This window comes from Dipteris shenzhenensis, chromosome 23 (assembly GCF_047967505.1).
Source record: "Dipteris shenzhenensis isolate YYH24624 ecotype China chromosome 23, Dip_SZ_1.0, whole genome shotgun sequence".
NCBI lineage: Eukaryota > Viridiplantae > Streptophyta > Polypodiopsida > Gleicheniales > Dipteridaceae > Dipteris > Dipteris shenzhenensis.
Window position 1 is genome coordinate 41,473,766 of NC_141618.1, and position 18,430 is coordinate 41,492,195.

General features: G+C 45.0%; 1 protein-coding gene across 1 annotated transcript; it reads left to right on the forward strand.

Annotated features, from left to right (window-relative positions):
- The first annotated feature begins 1,679 nt into the window (after window positions 1-1,679).
- LOC147887384 (pentatricopeptide repeat-containing protein At2g33680-like) lies at window positions 1,680-4,418 on the forward strand. Its single transcript, XM_087394298.1, has 2 exons — window positions 1,680-2,450; window positions 2,688-4,418. The coding sequence occupies exons 1-2, from the start codon at window positions 1,680-1,682 to the stop codon at window positions 4,416-4,418; spliced, it is 2,502 nt and encodes an 833-aa protein (XP_087250424.1).
- Window positions 4,419-18,430: the final 14,012 nt, after the last annotated feature.

Genomic DNA, 18,430 nt, shown 5'->3' on the forward strand with positions numbered 1-18,430 from the left:
ATCACCATTTAGGGGAGCTCTTCATATTTTCTGTTCTAGTAGGAGCATATTCTCTTTCTCGCCTGCCTCTTTCAACTTGTGTTAGGTTTAGTTCACTAGGCAAGGCATGCTAATGTAGGGTCTTATTTTAAATTTTTTTTGCATGTGTAGCTAACTGAGTTAGAGTATCCCTCTTGGTCTATTTCATCCCATGTATCTCAAATGAGTCCTTAGGAGTCATTGAGTTCTATAGTCAAATTCACCAAAGTAGCAGGCTTGCTGCTGAATCATATAAGCACTAGGAAGATGAGGTAAAGGAACTCTAATGCCATTGTCAATCAAGATAGATGCCTCCTAGTGAGACATCCTTGGCAGGAGTTCCACATCATGCATGGAGAGGAAAAGAGGAACCAAGGGGAGGGCACTCATTATGGAGGGGCCACTGAGGTTGTTGAGCCTATGCATGTTAACCATTCCGATACACAGTTAGCTATTGGGATGGCCCCACCACTACCAAAAATTATCGTGCACCCCCACCTATTGCACACCTTGCGATTATCGGGTACGATGACCCAAGGCTGTCATGCACCATGATCCCCTATTGGCAAACCCCAAATTCTCAACAACCCAACATCCCACCACTCCCGCCCATTTTTTTGAACCGTAGAGAAGCTTCTGAGAAATCTTGGACAAGGTGTGACAGGATGCGAAAGGGGGGTCTATCGCTTTATTGCCACTGCACAATACTATTACATAGTCATTTTTTTTTGTCATTCATGGTTACAAGGGCGACACAAGAACATGCAATGCACAAGGATTGCTACTGTTCTAGGTCTGTTGCTTCCAACAACTAGGTACAATCGTGTTGTGCCGCGCAGCAATGTAAGCGGGCTCCTGACTAGTACCTCATAAATATGCATTTTAAAGATAAAATTTCTCCATTTCTCGTTTTTGGCCTGCCCTCTGGGTAGCCTTAGCAACGTTTCAAATCGGGCAAAGTAGAAATTAGGCATTTTAAGAAATTTTGGAAATGCATTTTTCCTATTAGACAATATGTTCATACTTGGCTTCTCTTCATTAGCTCCAGCATGGACTTGAATGCAGACTTTAAATTGGTTCTCTCTCTCTCTTCCCCCTTCTTTATCCTTTCCTCGCTCCCCCCCCCCCTCGCCCTCCCCTCTCTTGCTCTCTCTCCGTCTCTCTCTCCCCTTTATCTCCTGCAGTCTTCCTCCACATTGGATTTTTTAAAATCTTGGGCAGGCCTTTCCTCCACATTGGATTTTTTTAAAATCTTGGGCAGAATGATTAAATATAATTTACCTTGTTATTATTATTCATTTTGCCACGGAGAATTTGCAATGAAATGCATGTGAAATTAATTTATCATTGCCTTCGTCATTGTTTCCTTTGCGGTTCACAAGGACAAGACCCCTGCTCATCAGCTGTATTCAGTTGAACTCCTGATTCTTTGAAGATCAACACAGAGCTTGTTCTCTCGTCTTGCACTGAGTCCTTCCAGGAGTTGCGCTCCTTTTATGTATATATCAGTTCTTATCTCCAATGGCCACCTTTGTCTCCTCGTTCAGACTCTCTGCCCTCCAGTTGCCTGACCTTTTCTTGTCTGAGGTCGCTTCCACTTTCAACGGTTATGGGAGCTTACCTTGTTTGATGGTAGCTCACTGCTTGCGTCTCGAATCGTCATGGGCCTGCCGCTTAGGCCGCCCTTATGCAGTCGTACCTTTCTTGCGGGCAGAACTGGAAATGCAGTTTACAAGAGGTTGCCTCAGCTCAATGAGGTTAAGAAGATTGATGGCCGCATGATGGAGCTTATAAATGAGCTACCACTGTCAAATACTAATAATCTCATGGATACGTATGTGACGCGTGGGAGCTTGCTGGATGCTCGCCATGTATTTGACAACATGTCAAAGCGGGATGTGGTGTCATGGAACACCATGATCCTTGGGTATGCCAAGCAGGAAGAGGGTGTACGGGCTTTGGAGTTATATCAACGGATGTGCGAGGAAGGTGTCCAACCTATTGGTAGAACGTTTGTTGGTGCGTTGAAGGCTTGCAGTAGCCTGGCAGCACTGGAAGAGAAGAGACAAGTCAATGGGAAACTTGCCAAAAGAAGTTGTTTGGAAAATGGTAGGGCTATCCACTCTGAGGTAGTAAAGAATGGCTTTGAGTCAGATCTATTCGTGGGCACTACCTTAGTGGACATGTACGCTAAATGTGGGTATATGAAGGATGCACTGAGTGTCTTTGATGTATTGCCTTGTCGTGATGTGGTTTCATGGAATGCTGTGATTCTGGGATATAGCAAGCAGGAAGAGGGTGCGCTGGCTTTAGATTTATATGCACGGATGCACCAGGAAGGTGTCATGCCAGCTTATCGAACCTTTGTTGGTGCATTGAACGCTTGCAGTAGCCTGGCAGCACTAGAAGAGCGGAAGCAGAACTCAGAAAAGGTGAGATGCCTAGAGAAAGGCAGAGCTATCCACTATCAAGTAGTAAGGAGGGGCTTTGAGTCAGATGTATTTGTGGGAACGACCTTGGTGGATATGTATGCAAAATGTGGGACCATGGAGGACGCACAGTGCATCTTTGACAGATTGCCTCATCGTGATGTTGTTACATGGACTACCATGATCTTGGGGTATAGCAAGCAGGAAGAGTGTGCACTGGCGTTGGAGTTGTATGTACAGATGCAACAGGAAAGAGTCCCACCAGATCATCAAACCTTTGTTGCTGCATTGAGCGCTTGCAGTAGCCTGGCAGCACGGGAGGATGGGAAGCAAGGTGACAAAAAATATGCAAAAGCTGGACTCCTAGAGAAAGGTAGAGCCCTCCACGCCCATGTAGTAAAGAGCAACTTTGAGTCAGATGTGTATGTTGGAACCACTTTGTTGGACATGTATGCAAAATGTGGGAGCATGGAGGATGCACGGCATATCTTTGATAAATTGCCTCACTGTGATGTGGTTACATGGACTGCTATGATCTTGGGATATAGCAAGCAGGAAGAAGGTGCTGCAGCTTTGGATCTGCATGCACGGATGCAACAGGAAGGTGTTACACCCGACGCCCGAACTTTAGGTGGTGCATTGAAGGCTTGCATGAGCCTTGCAGCATTGGAAGGGAAGCAAGTTGATGCGAAATTTGTAAAAAAGGGGTGCCTAGAGAAAGTCAGAGCCATCCACTTCCAGGTAGTAAGGAATGGCTTCATGTCGGATGTATTTGTAGGAACCGCCTTGGTGGATACGTATGCGAAATGTGGGAGCATGGAGGATGCACGATGTGTCTTTGAAGAATTGCCTCAACGTGATGTGGTTACATGGACTGCTATGATCTTGGGGTATAGCAAACAGGAAGAGGGTGCTTATGCTTTGGATTTGTATGCGCAAATGCAACAGGAAGGTGTTATACCGGATCAACAAACCTTTCTTGGTGCATTGGATGCTTGCTATAACCAGGCAGCACTGGTAGAGGGGAAGTCATGTTCGAAAATAGGATTTCTGGATAATGCCACAGCTATCCACATCCAAGTAGTAAAGAGTGGCTTTGAGTTAGACATCTTTGTAGGAACCACTTTGGTGGATATGTACGTGAAATGCGGCAGCATGGAAGATGCACGGTGTGTATTTGACAAATTGCCTCATTGCGATGTGGTTACTTGGACTATTGTGATCTCAGGGTATGCTGAGCAAGAAGAAAGTGAGGAGGCTTTAAAACTATTTGAACAAATGCAAGTGCAAGGTCTCTCACCAAATCACTTCACTTTTGTTGCCATCCTGAAAGCATGTAGCAACACGGCAGCTCTGGAAATCGGAAAAGAGCTCCATTCGCAAATTAGCATTGTTGGTTTTGAGACAACAGTCGTGGCAAACAGTCTTATTGACCTGTATGCTAAATGTGGGAGCATGGTTGACGCCCAGCGGTTATTTGATACATTGTCCATACGGGATGTTGTATCATGGAATGCATTGATGACAGGTTACACCAACCAGGGAAATAGGGAGTCTGTGTTTCATCTGTTGGAGAGAATGGTGCAGGAAGGCCTAAAACCAAATGGGGTCACGTTTCTCAGTGTTCTCACTGTATGCAGTCATGTGGGTCTAGTAGACAAAGGCCAGAGATACTTTCACGCAATGACCAAACAGCACTGCATTATTCCAAATATTGAACACTACACTTGCATGGTTGATCTCTTCGGGCGTGCAGGCCAATTGGACGAGGCAGTGGGGATGGTGGAGAAAATGCCTTTCCAACCTAATGCTGTAGTATGGGTGACCTTGTTGGGTGCTTGTCGAAAGTGGAACAATGTGAAGGTTGGAAGATATGCCTTTGAAAATGCAGGGAATTTATATGAGAAGCTTCCTTCAGTATATATCTTGATGGCAAACATTTATGCAGAGGCTGAAATGCAGGACTTATGATGAGATCCAGAAAATGAAAACAAACGTTCAATCAGGGAAGAAAGGTACAACAGATTCAGTGGGCTGACATTTTTGGAATTTATGGTGGGGTATAGCACCCATCTCCATAGCAAGGATATACATGCAAAGCCAAAAGTCTCTCTTTCAAAATGGAGATGCCCAATTGAGTGGTGATGCACATTGGACAGAGGGCTATCTTTGGTGCCTTAATTGATGTACCCCAGAGAACACCTTCGAAATCTACAGGTTAGATATTTATTCACATCTCCCATACTCTACTCTTTGATTATGGAGAACAATAGGCTGGGCTTTCCATTCAAGGCCTCTGCCACGTTATTCTCCTTTCCATGTTGATAGACCGATATAAACTATCCAAAAGATAGAAGATACTTAGCCCATTTGATTTGTCTAGATAGGCACGATAGGGTGAGAGAATAGGTGCTTAATGCTTTGGTGATCGATCTTTACCTTGAACCCGAATCCATATAAATAATGCTTCCAAAGCTTGAGGGCATGTACAATGCTTCCCAAGAGCATCCACAATGCTAATTAGGGCTTCTAATGAGTGCTGTACTTTAGTACCCTGCAGCTTACGACTTTTAAACGCTATTGTATGCACTTCTTGCTTGAGGACAGCTCTTATAGACTGGCCAGTGGGCCACTTGCATCATCGGTACAGATTATGAAGAAGCTCTTATCTGAATTGGGAAGAACTAAGACTGGATCGACAGTAAACGGTCTCTTCAAACTTTAAAATACTAGCAGATGCATCTCATTCCAGGATAGACAGATTGCTTCATAAGGGTAGTCAAGGGAGAAAATTTTCCGAAATTTTGAATGAACCTCCATAGTAGTAGCTATATTTTCCCAAGAATGATCTCAACAGATGAATATTCTTGGGAGTAGGTCATTCTTTGATGATGATAGTCTTCTTGGGATGCAACATGATGCTTTTAGGAGTGTGTAGATGACCTAAATATTTTATTTCTTCCTTAGAGAGCTCACTCTTCTCAGGATTGAGGAAATATATACCTAGATGAATCCAGGAACATTCCCAAACTCATCCTCTAAAAACACAACATAGTGCAGTTTCAATCTCATGATAGTCACTGACAAGGTTGAAAACCATAAACTCCATCATGCATAGTAGGGACTAGCTACTATGACATCCCCACTGAAGTCATCAGCGCCCAACAGTGGGTGTAGACCATAGTATAAAAATATGCTCTCATACATACAAATCCACACACCCACACATACTTGAGCATCCATACTTAGGATTGAGGAAAAGCTACTTTTCTCAAAGCAACTGCATGACCTTGTTCAACTGTTCCTTATAGACCCCATATGCTCCCTCATGGTTCTAGGTCAATGGGATGATCCTCTAATTATATTAATTTATATATGTACAGAGGGTATCCCGCAGCGGAAGACTAATAGAGCATCCCAGGAATTCATGCGGAAAGTGTTTAACTAGGAATCCAAAACTTCTTTACTTGTGTGTACTCAACAAATGCAATACAAAAGAGGTCAAGAGTCCCACCAAATCGTGGTCCTTTGTCCTTACCCCATTTTTGGTGTTGTCCTACTACCTCCGTGGCACGTCCAGATCCCTAAGCCCGCATGCTGCTCGTCGAGCTGCTGTAGACTTAGTCACCGTGTGCCTGCTCCCTGCACCTTGCTGCGCTAACGGTCAGCCTAGGTGTGCAGTCTCCTTTGTAGCTCTGTTTGCAACTCTTCTGCCCCTCTTTGTCCTCCTTGATGTAGGACCAAAGAGTGCTGATCTGCTGCTTCAGTCTGGAAGGCTGCTCTGGTGGATGTGTTATGAGGCCCCAAAGGCCTTCTTTGTAGGGTCTGGTAGCCCCCCAGCCAACCGACCTGGTAGGGGCCAAATAGGCCGACCCACCAGTCTGTTCCAGCTGACTGCCCTCCCTGGGCTCACTTTCTGAGGCAAGGCTGGCCCTGCCTGGCCATGTGGCAGGCTGCCATTAGCACAGGCTCGTGCAGCCCTAACCTGACCTGTTTCTGGCCTCCTTTCAGGTCCAAAGCTTCTCCAAATTAGGTGTGTATCTGCTGTACATATCTCGCCTCTGTCATGGCTTCGTCCAGCCCTTGGACCCTCTGCAAATCCTCCGTACAGCCTGCTGTACACCTCCGTACTGGCCCGTACCTGTGTACCAGCCTTCCGTACACTTGTGGCAGGATCCCATGATTTGCCAGCACAGATCCAGGCTCCTAGATCCGCTGTACTGCTGATGTGGCAGCTCCGTACTGATGACATGGCAGATCTGTACACCTCCAAGCCTCCAAGACACTTCGACTTGTCAGGTATGACTTTGGACTGCTGCCCACATGACAGCTCATGTGCCGCCCATGTGGCAGCCCCATTTCTCTATGTTTTGATGTGAGCATGCTGCCCACATGGCAGCCAAGGTCCTGCCCATGTGGCAGCCACAGCACTCCATGGTTCACCCCCCCATGCTCTCCTCATGTGGGGGCTTACAGATGGGGAGGCGACCACATCATTTCCAACCCCCCCTCTCACCGACACATCTTGGCCTGATACCAACCTATCGATGAAGATACTCCAGTAGCTATTGTGTCGTAGCCCTCTGGAACACTTGGGTGTCGATGTCGCTTCCTAGCTTTTCATCCAGTGGCTCCTACTCGACCAGGTCCAGTTCCGCGTAAGCATACCACCCTGGTACAGAGTCCTGTTAGAAATGACCCAATGGAGGGTACGCACAGCAGAAGACTGACAGAATAGCCCAGGAGCTCACGCAGTGTGGTGTGGGGTGTGGAATCACAAACTTCTTAAACTTTTGTGCATAGGATAGATGTGCAGACTCATCAATAGACAATGAACCAGCCAGATATAGAAGACACCAAAATAATATATTTCCATCCAAAGCTATGGACACAATACAAAAGAGAGAGATCCAGAGTCCCACCAATGGTGTGGTCCTTTGATCTTATCACAAGGTCCTTCTCCTATCTGCCGGCTATCTCTATACTCGAGCCCGCGGGCTCCACCTCGAGCGTCTGTAGACTTTCTGTCCAGAATGATTTTCTCAACCTTGCTGCCCTGTGTGTCAGCCTAGGTAGGCAGCCCTCCAAACTCAGTCTGGAGCTCTTTCTTCTCTCCTGGTCCTCCAGGAATAGGCTCCAAGAGTAGGTCTCTTGATGGCAGCTGCTCCTGACTGCTTGTCTTTGCTGCTCCAGAAGATAAGTAATGGGGGCCCAAGTGCCCCCTTTTATAGGCTTAAAGGCCCCTGAGAAATGGCCGACCCAGCAGGGGGATGAACCGACCCCCTCTAGCCGACTTGGTTGGTTGGCCCAACCCTAACCAGCCGGCGTGCTGGTCGGCCTGGTTGGCTGGCTCCGTTTCCTATATAAGGGCCTTCCGTGGCCCCTTCTGTGCTGCTGCCAGAGACCCTATTGCAGGCCGTACACCTGCCCAAGACCCGCACCATGCTGCACCATCATTCAGTGCCTGTTTACAGACCTTTTAAAGCGAGAACTTTGAGAAAATAATTAGGCCTTTTCAATATTATCTATTTTGGTTGGAGGCCATGTGTCTGCCCACTACCCTGCTGTACCATCTTGCCATCAAGGCGCCTGCTACCCGGAGCATCCCCACCATGTTGTTGTTCTTCAGTCGCCTCTTTGCCAGGCCATATCCAGGGCTTGATGCCCTTGCCATGTTTCCTGCACAAAGTTGCTATCTGATGCAGCCTTGGAGCTCCAGGTATATGTCCAGAAGTGCTGCCCACATGACAGCCTTGATGCTGTCCATGTGGCAGCCCCTTATCCTCTTTTTCTGTGAGGTACTGCCCATGTGGCAGCCCTCTCCATGTTCTTTCCTCTGGACATGCTGCCCACATGGCATCCAAACAGAGGCCCATGTGGCAGCTCTTGCCCTAGGTCTCCCTCCCCTATGCTCTCCTTGTATGGGGGCTTATAGATGAGGAGGTGATCTTCCAACACCCCCTCTAACTGACACATTTAGGCCCAATGCCAACACATCGATGACGATGATTTAGTAACTCCTTGGTCATAGTCCTCTAGAACATTTCAATGTCGTAATCTTTTTCTGGCTTTTCATCCAGTGGCTCCTGTTCCATTGGGTCTGGTTTCGCTTGCGCACACCATCCTAGTACACAGCTCCATCATTGGTAGCACCTCCTGGCACCACCACCTTCAGTCACGTTACTGCCTTTGAACCCGAGCAATCCAGCCGCCACGATCTTCCAGTTGTCCCCCTCATAATGAGTGAACAACATGGAGTCTTCTAGGCACCATGCTCTAAGGGTCTATTTCAACCCGTCCTTCCTTTGGCAAGGTCCACAACAAATGAACATCTTTAGATAACTTGGACCACGAACTCTTATCGAGCTCTCAAGAAGGTACTCTTTTGGCTTAAATACACCTTGTCCATCACCTTCTAGCAATCTACGTCCGAGATTTGAAGAAGCAATGTCACCAGACTGTAAATATTCCAAAGTCAAAGCATAAGTTGACCATTTATTGATCATAATTAATGAGTTATTCTTTTATTTAATTATGTTCAAAGAGTTACCTTCATTTGGTCAAAGTCTGGACTCCGGTCAAAGATACTTAACCTCGATTAAGTAAGCCTAACCTCGGTTAGGAAGATCTGGCTTCGGCCAAGATGGTTAACCACGGTTAACCAAGCAATTAACGTGCTGACTTTGGTCAGAGATTGTTGACTTCGATCAACGAGACTTGGCTCACGCCAAGAGGGTTAACCTCATGAACCAAGGTGCACCAACTTCGGTTAGAGAGACTTGGCCATAATTAAGGCGCTTTGACTAATGGTCATGCCGCTTAATTATGACCAAGAGGGTTGGCCTTGGTCAACTAGAGAAATTGTCCTATGTTTATGTGTTATGTTTGCCAAGTGGGGACTAGGATTAGTCCAAAGTTTATTTTTTGCATGCAAAGCGCTAACAATTAATGGGAGCCACGGTTATGCGCTTTTCTTAATTGTTGCAGGAATAAGAAGGGTTCCAGACTTGGGCATTGCGGAGCCTCGCAAGCGATTGGGAGTTATTCGCGTGACCAAGTGCTAAGAAGACCTTAACCATGGACATGGGATTAGAATTAGGCTAGAAATTAGGACAAGTGGCAGCTTGCCAAAAGAGTGATTGAGCTCCTTTGTATTTTTGGATTCATGTTGTGATTTCGTAAGACAGCTCTACGCTGAACTCTTTAACAGGTTTACTGTCCCATAATAAAATACCTTGGGGGGGTCCAGCCCGACATGTTGTCCTGGGCCCTAGTTGCTTGCAGAGAGAGAGAGAGAGAGAGAGAGAGAGAGAGAGAGAGAGAGAGAATTTGTTTGCAAATGAATGAAGGTTGAGAGAGGTGAACAGCCGAGGAAACTGCAAAGAGGATTACATTGGTATTAGAGCTTGGCTTCGCAGTTTTTTCAAACTATGACGATCCAAAAGGCTAGTGGGCGTGACGTTTCTGTGCAAGCATAAGATCACTGTGTCAGTTGATGCCTCGTTGATAGCCTGCAACCTGGGTTTTCAGGAAGTGTACCTGCATTTTTTTTTTGGTTCTTCTGTGAGGCCTTTGTATTTCGAAGGAGCCTTGCGAGAGGTGTCGATTTCAGCCCCGCCGTGTGAGGATCCAAGAATGAAAGCAGAGACCCCACTAAACTTAAGCTACTATGTGGGTAATGATAGGGCTGATGGGAGCATTGACCTCGTGTGTAATCTAGGCGCCATGCTCACGGACGTCTGAGGGAGGATTCTCAGTGTAACGACTCCTCCATGCGCAGTGACTCTTCACGAAAGCACACTTTGAGAGGTGATGTAGGGCCGATGGAGATTTTGGGATTTTCTTCACCGGCGATGCTCATCTCTGCGAATGATCTTCGTGAGGCAACGCAAGCTTAGGTGTCGGTGAAGATCAGAGACCAGACGGCCGTTAATTCGAAATGAAGCATTGACTACTAGGAAGCTTGCGCAAGGTTCGACTCTGCATCGTCATCTATTCCACCATCTCCGAGATCGTGCACATAGAAGTTGACGCGATGTGGAGATTCTGGTCGTCAAAGAGTTTTCGTGGCGTTCGTCGCGAAATAGATGCGAGCAAAGTGTTTCGTCACCGTTCGGAGCGTCCGTAAGGGCCTTAGCACATGGATGGGGCTAGCATGGGTTTAGGATGGGAATATTTTTGTCATCATTACTCCCATCCTACACCAAGTGGTCTAGGATGGATTTAGAATGGGAGTAGCCACTTTTTCTCCCATCCTGGACCATGGCCTCTAGACCCTAGCAGCCAGAATAGGTTCCCCTTTTTTAGGGATTCAAAAACATGGAAGGATGACATGTGTCCTTGTCCCCACAAGGTCCCCACCTCTTAAACACATGAAATGATGCCATGAGTCCTCTTCCTCCTAAACCCATCCCTAGTTCTTTTTTTGTTAGCACATGGTGGGATGGGAATAGGATAGAAATATGCATGGGTCCACTTGGGACCACCTTTTCCCATTCCCATACAATTTCTTCCCATGTGCTAAGCCCCTAACAACCTTGGAACTTTGCCAGAATTTTCTTAACCTTAGGGTGATGTCGCGTTTGTGACTAGGCATACAGCCACTTAAGTGATGACGTGTTCCAACTGATGTGGCAGACACGTGTGGATGCTGACGTGGTAGTGTGGGAGCTAATGCTGGCGTGGCAGCACATGCAGGGTGATGACATGGCAAGACACGTGGCAGCCAGGTGGCAGAACTAGGTCAGTGTAACCCTTGTCAAGATTAACTGCAGTTAGTTAACCATGGTTTGGTTGACACTGGTTAGTTGAACCAGCACCCAGTTCGCTCTACCCTGGTTCAGTTAGCTTGGCCTAACCAGACCTGTCTGGTTGGTGTAACCAGATTGTGATCAGTCCAGTTACTCTGGTTAGAGTCCAGTTACAGTATAACCAGACCAAAATTGGCTAGTTTGTTTAGGGTAACCAGCCGGTTACTCATCCGGTTATTGTACAAAAAAAAAAGACAGTGCAGAGACAATTTTTGCTATCAGATTTCACCTATCTGTCAGTCTTTTCCTTGTCGGAAAAACAAGAAATATCAGTAAAATTGAGATTTGCACAAGTAAAGAAATGCATGCCTTTGTGCACGGAGAAGGGAAAACAGATGTATTCTGAGTGCTTTTTGCAGTAGCCAAGAAAGGGGCAACACAGTTGTTGATGCTTTGCCAACCTTGTGGATTTATGCTTTGAGTTGACAGCCTGTTATTGGCCAAGTTGTGAATGCAATACACCTTTTGTTGAGGTATTTTCTTCTTTGAAAGGCAAAGACTGAGTGCATCAGTTGCATACATACTGTGTGTGAGAATTTGCAGATCTCAGACAAGTTGCAGTGATGGCTTCACAGTAGCATGCCCGATCATCCCATGAGGGAATGGCAGAGTCCAATCAGGTACAACAGGCAGAGGCTATGCAGATAAATAAAAAGAATGCCTATAGAGAGTTGATCACTCAGTTGGGAGAGGCAACAAGGGACCCCTTGTTTCGCAGGATGGTACCACCTCTCTTTGAGGAAAAGCTAGAGAAGCCTCCCTTTGGAGCAAATCAGGAAGAGATGGGCAAAAAGAGATCTTTGAGTTCTACTCCTCTTTCCACAGATGAGACATTGGGAAAGAGTAAGAAGTCTCGCTGTAAGGACAGCAAAAAGAGGAAAAGAGTAGGTCCTCTTCCCAAGAAGAAAAAGGCGAAGCATCATCATAGTTCATCTAGTTCGTCGTCTTCTTCTAACTCTATCTCTTTATCCTTGACATCATCTTCTTCTATTGGATCCTCAGAGCCAAAGAAATAGAAGAAGAAGAAGAAGAAGAAGAAGTCTGACAAGAAGGCAGAGACTAAAGAGCTCAAAGACGGTGGGAAGTCGGTGAGATTTGCCACTTACAATGGCCAGTATGGTGAAGCTAAAGGCTATGCAGCTAGTTCATAAGGTAGTTTGATGCTATCTTCAGCTTGGAAAATTTTAGTGAGTCCTCGAAGCTTCGTATGGTTGGTTTGCACTTGACTGGTACAGCCAATGCATGGTGGATAGCTAAAACAACTATATATGTAGCCCCTAGGAAATGGAAGGACTTCAAGAAAGCTTTCTATATACAGTATATTCCCAAGTAGTTTTAGGATCATGTTCTCTTTGGTTGGGAGAGTATACATATGGAAGCACAAGATACAGTTGAGTCTTATAACCAGAAATTTTGGGACTCCTACTTGCAGTTTCACCTTTCAAAAAAATCTCTGACAAGACTCAGCTCAGGAAGTACCGGACAGGACTCACTCCAAAGATACTAGAAAAAAAGGAATTATAACATAGGGAGGGAATGAGGAAAGCTATGGAGGGAGATGGAGGAAATAGGAGACTCCATGAAGGAAGAAGAAGAGTCTTCATAGCTTAATTGGAGAGGAAAGTGGCATATACAAGAGAGGAGATTTGTAAAACGGAAGGTGTATGCAATGGGAGAGGCCCCTTTCTTGCTCGCATACCCTCTTTTTAATAGCAATGATTGAACATTTTGCAGATGCAACCCTCTTTAGGTGTGCCTTGAGCCCATTCACTTGCGATGTAAGAGTAGGGGAGGTAGATCCGCTTGTATCTTGGTGGATCAATTAAGCCCTCTACTCAAATCCGCAAGCAATGGTCTTTGTAAAGTTCAGCTTCACAGGGATCTCGGAGGGTGCCAACTAGGTCCTAAATGTGTGTACCTATAGTACACTGCCCATTTTCCATCATTCCTAGAAGCCTTGAATTCCGTTGCCTTATTTTTCAATTGAGCTCGTGTAAGTTCTTCAACTATCCATATCTTATAAGGTTCCTTTCGACTTCTAGGATTGTCAGAGAAACTTGACCCGTAGATCCAGTGAGTTAAGCGTAATGATAGCATGACCTTTAGGATGGAAGATACAAGTTGCTCCAACCTTTGCAATATCCTAGATGAAAGCGTCAACATCAGGGGGGATAGGGACATGTAGAGGGTTAGGAATAGAGGATGTGCCATGGTAGAATCAAACTTTAGGGAATAGTTCTTGGTTTCTAGAAGAACATGTCTCAATGTTCGATCTTTAGATATTTTATCAAAATTTCATGTGATACTCCTTGCCTGTTTTGTGGAGGTGGGTGCCTTCCACTTCAACTCAAGTAGCCAGAACTCAACATTAGCTCCATTGATCATCTAACTGAGCACATATCAAGCCATTCAAGAGGCAAAACATTCACTTTCAATCTACTTCTATGTAAGGCTATTTGGAAGAACAACCACTTGATCCACATATTGACGTGTTGTCTCTTTAGCCTCTTGGCCATTTGTATATACACACACTTGGGGGGCTTCCTTCTAGCCAAAATGATCCACTAATGCTACAATCAATAAATCTCCTAAGCTTTCTTAATATACCAAAATTTGGGAAATTACTATATGAAAATATGTATCACCTTAATCCCTTCATCGTTTGTTAACAAATTAAGTGCAATACGACAATGCTTCAATAAAGCAAGGTAATCTTGGTGGCTCTCATCTATCCCATTACATCTCCACCATATTCTTCCACTTTTAAGAGAGATAGAAAGGAAAAGAGAATATAGATTTGAAATCACCTACAAGAGCCGTGGGGTCTTCTCTGTTGGTGTAAAAGCAAGATACTCCACCTTGATTACTAGTCAACACATGAAGTCACACCATCAACTCCGATGCAAAAGAAAGCTATGGATTCTCCAATTGGTGTAGCTTTTCACTTTCTAAAAAAGCTAACCTCATCATTGTATATATCTTGCAAAACGACACATTTTTCCTTTGTACAACACTTTAATCTAAAATTTCTATGGAAAGTTTTAAATTTTTGAAGATCAAGGGTGAGCTTCTGCATAAAGTCTTATGTAGGCATCACTTTCCAACTACCATAGCCCAAAACCTTGTCCATTCCCAAGATCCGGCTCTATAGAGTTGAAGAGATTTGAAAATTGCAGAGCTATTCTTTTTATGCATTCTCACATTCCTGATAGATAAAAAGTTACATGGCTTTGAAGAAATAGCCCGAAAGCCTTTGATTTTGATTTGATTTATGAACCCTTTAAAAAGCGTTTGCCACATGGTGAATAAAAGGTGCCATGTGTGTTTACCCATGGGGTTACCATGTGTCCACCAACCAGTAGGTTGTGACATGGCATGAGAAGGATCTACCATATGGCTAGCTAGTCCTATTGCATCTCAAGCTAACAAGCTGCCACGTATAAAACTCTTAACATTGCAAGGCAATGCTATGTAATTAGGTTGTGACATGGCATGAGAAGGATCTACCATATGGCTAGCCAGTCCTATCGCATCTCAGGCTAAGAAGTTGCCATGTATAAAACTCTTAACATTGCAAGGCAATGCTATGTAGTTTTTTTCCTTTTCCTTGGCTACCTACATCGTTCATCGTGGTGGTGAGGGCAAAAGAGGGGGCTATGTGGAATGATACTGAGAGGGTAGGGGGTCACAACTTTGTGTGTGTGTGTGAGAGAGAGAGAGAGAGAGAGAGAGAGAGAGAGAAGGGGGGGCAATGCACACAAGGAGAGAGAAGAGAAATGGGGATAGATCCTGATCAGGAAGGAAATGTGAGGGAAAAATGAGAGGGTGGGGGTCAATATGGCACAATTAAGAGAGAGAAGGGAAAAGGGAGGAGGATTCATGGTGGGAGATTGAGGAGAGGAAGAGAAGAGGAGAGGAGAGGAAGAGGAAGAGGAGAGAAAATGCAATAGGGAGGAGCCCAAAAATTATCTCAAGGGAGGGCTTAGTTCCCTCCCACAAAATTAAATTAAGGAGACCACAAAGTTAGTTGAATTCAAGCATGGGAGGAAAAGAGGAGTAAAGTACTTCATAAATGGAGGGAGCTAGAAATAACATGCAATTGCTTAAGTCGATTGCTATCACCATGGAAAATTGATCCCAACAAACATACCAAAATTGTGAGTAATTCTCAAGCCACACCATATCTCCACTTGCAATCTGTAGTATAAGCACACTGGCAAGGCATGGTGAAAGGAGGAAGGAAGGAGGGAGTCAATTGAAGGATGATGAGTGGGAGATAAATATACACATGTGGAGGGAAGGGAAATATACATAGATGGAGGGAGATTATGAAAGCTATTGAGGGAGATGGAGGAAATAGGAGAGACTCCATAAGGGAAGGAGAAGAGTCTTTATGGAAAAATTTCAAATGGCCATAACTTTTGATCCTATAGGAAATTTGCATCAGATCATGCTCTTCAAAATGGCACATCAGGTCTAAAATTTTGACTTTTCCATAGTTCAAAATTAGTAAAGGTCTTTGAAACCTTATCATGATCCATTGTAGACTCTTCAAACCAACACATAAAATGAATGAACATAAAATTTTTTGCTCCATTTATTGCCATATGAAATGATATATACACACAATAGGGGTTTAGCATTAACCATGTAGATTTGTAGTAGGCAAGTCATAAGGATGAGAGCCTCACATCTCTAGCAACGTGTGGAGATAGTTGCCTTGGTACATCCATCTCCTCAAGTGATTCCATTCTAGCATCCATTCATTGATATTTTCACCTCTAACATGGAGCATATCATGTCCTTGGATTCAGTTCCTACCACCAATTTAGATTAGTAGATCAACCATTAGGACACTATAGTATCAAATTAGTTGAGCATGAGGACATTCATGCATCAATATAGTCCCACCCTACTACATTGGAAATCATTAGGGCTTTTGATAGGAAAACCTAGGGAATCTCAGTGCTCAATCATTGCCTTATGGTTAGGTAAAACCTGGGGAACCTTAGTGCTCAATCATTGCCTTATGGTTATAGGTTATAGTCCATACTTGATGCAAATTAGTGGCTAAATGTATAACTTTAACTCTATCCTAACAATATTTACTAGATCACCTGCATCTGTTAGAGGTGACATCTCCTGTATCATAGAGTGAGGGCCTTGGTTATGGGTCTCCCCACTCACGTGATGAAGAGTGAGGGCCTTGCTTGTGGGTTTGCTTGCCAAGGAGAAGTAGAGGGGGATAGTCTCGATGGCTTCTTACTCCAGGACATGTGGAGGGGTGTACAGAGTGTGTGTGGGGGTGTAGAGTACGAGTCCCTACCAGGACGCCTTCATGCTACATCTTCTTTGGACATATCGAAAGGGGTCCGGGGCTATTTCTGCCTACTTACCACCAGGTGCCTTGATGGTGCCTAGGTGGAACCAACAGGTGGGCCCCCCTGGTCGACTAGGATACCCCCCTTGAGTCGGTTTTGTTGGGTAGAGGGGACCCTATATATAGGGACCCCTCCCCGCATTATTTCCCATCTCACTGTGGAGCTCTCAATGCATCTTTGTAGGGACCCCTTCCCTCATTATTTCCTTAGTGTGGAGCTCTCAGTGCCTAGCATGGCAAGGTTTTCTCTAGAGATCCCTTTGTAGTATCTCTTGTTTTTATCTTCTTTCTAGTTTAGTTTGTGAGTGATTTGGTTTCTCTCTCTCTCTCTCTCTCTCTCTCTCTCTGTGTCTCTCTCTCTCCATTGTTGTTTAGTTCTGTTGCACTCCCTCGTATGGTATCAGAGACAAATGTTGGCTAGAAACATGTGCTATGGTGAGGGCTTGGAACCAGCAAGCAGTGAAGGATTTTGGGTGCTTTTTGGAGCAACTTTGAGAAGGACAAGGAGGTACATACGATTTGGGAGTACAATAAAAGGGCGATTGACAAGGACAAGGAGGTATATACAGTTTGGGAGTATAATAAAAGGGCGATTACTTTGAAGGTTGTTTTTAGAATTGAGAGAGGGCCAGATTGCAAGAGCTTGTAGGTAGTGTTTGTTGCAAGTATTCTTTCTTGCCAAATTCCCTCTCCTCTCTTCCTGCTTGATGCCCCTTTCCCTTATCTTTCCCTCCAATCTTCTGCTTTTTTTCTACTTCCTCTTCCATTCAAAATGGCTATCCTAGCAGAGATGGCCTTAGGACACATGCAAGGCCAAAAAGAAACTGAGGGCACTGCGCAACTAGTTAGGCAGGTTGCATTGTGGGATGAAGCAAAATGCTTCCTTTTCCTTAAGCCACGTGTCATGATTTAAAATTCCATTTTAAATATCAATATTGACAAGAAACTACCTCTATTTCCTTGCATGTCTTCTGCGTTTCAATCAAACTGTTGCATAGCTGTTCTTGGGTGGCTATGATTGATGAGTCTCGTTCTCCATCCCTTCAATCCTCTTCTGCCTATGCCTCTTTTGCCTCCCAAACTCAGCATATCTTAGCAATTCCTATCGCATCTCGAAGTTCTCTCCCTCCTGAACTGACTTCCTCTATGCTCCATGGTCAATTCAGCGGTTCCTGCCTCTGCAGGAATCGCACGCATTCCTGGCCTCAGGCACCAGCAAATTTTTGGGCTAAGAAGAGCATTGGCGAGGAGCATGTGGGTGAGCCCCGTGAAGGCGGGAATGAGCCAGTCATGGCGGAGAAGCGAGGAGAGCATTCAGCAATTTATAAGTCGACGATTGTGCAATTTGCCAAATTGAAAGCACGCACACTGTGGAGTCGTTACTTTGAGGGAGAAGGTTATGACTGCAGACTTTTCCTCTATCCCCGAGGAGACTCACAAGCTTTGGAGGGTATCTATCCATCTGCTTGCAAGTCAGGGATCCGCACGGCTTGTCTTCATCTAAGCAGGATTGCTTTGCTAGCTATAGAGATTATGTATGGTCAATCAAAGACTCGATCAAGAGGGATTTGTGGCATCGCTTCTCAGGGAAGAAGAAGTATCATAGATGGTGTGACTTCATGCCATCATACACAAGTTTCAATCCTAAAGGCCTCATTTTTTATGAACAAGGCTGTCTTGATTACCACAAAGATCCTGTTGCTATACGAGTTTGTCTCACAGAAGAGCTGGTGATGGGTCCAATGTTGAGCAGGGAAGTCGTCTTGAAAGTCTACAATTTGTCCCTTTTCAAA

What these genes read in the sequence shown, in the direction of transcription:
- LOC147887384 (XM_087394298.1), top strand. Translation starts at nt 1,680, where the DNA reads ATGGGCCTGCCGCTTAGGCCGCCCTTATGCAGTCGTACCTTTCTTGCG. An exon ending in GGAAGCAGAACTCAGAAAAG is followed by an intron (nt 2,451 to 2,687) that starts GTGAGATGCCTA and finishes TTGTATGTACAG; the next exon opens with ATGCAACAGGAAAGAGTCCC.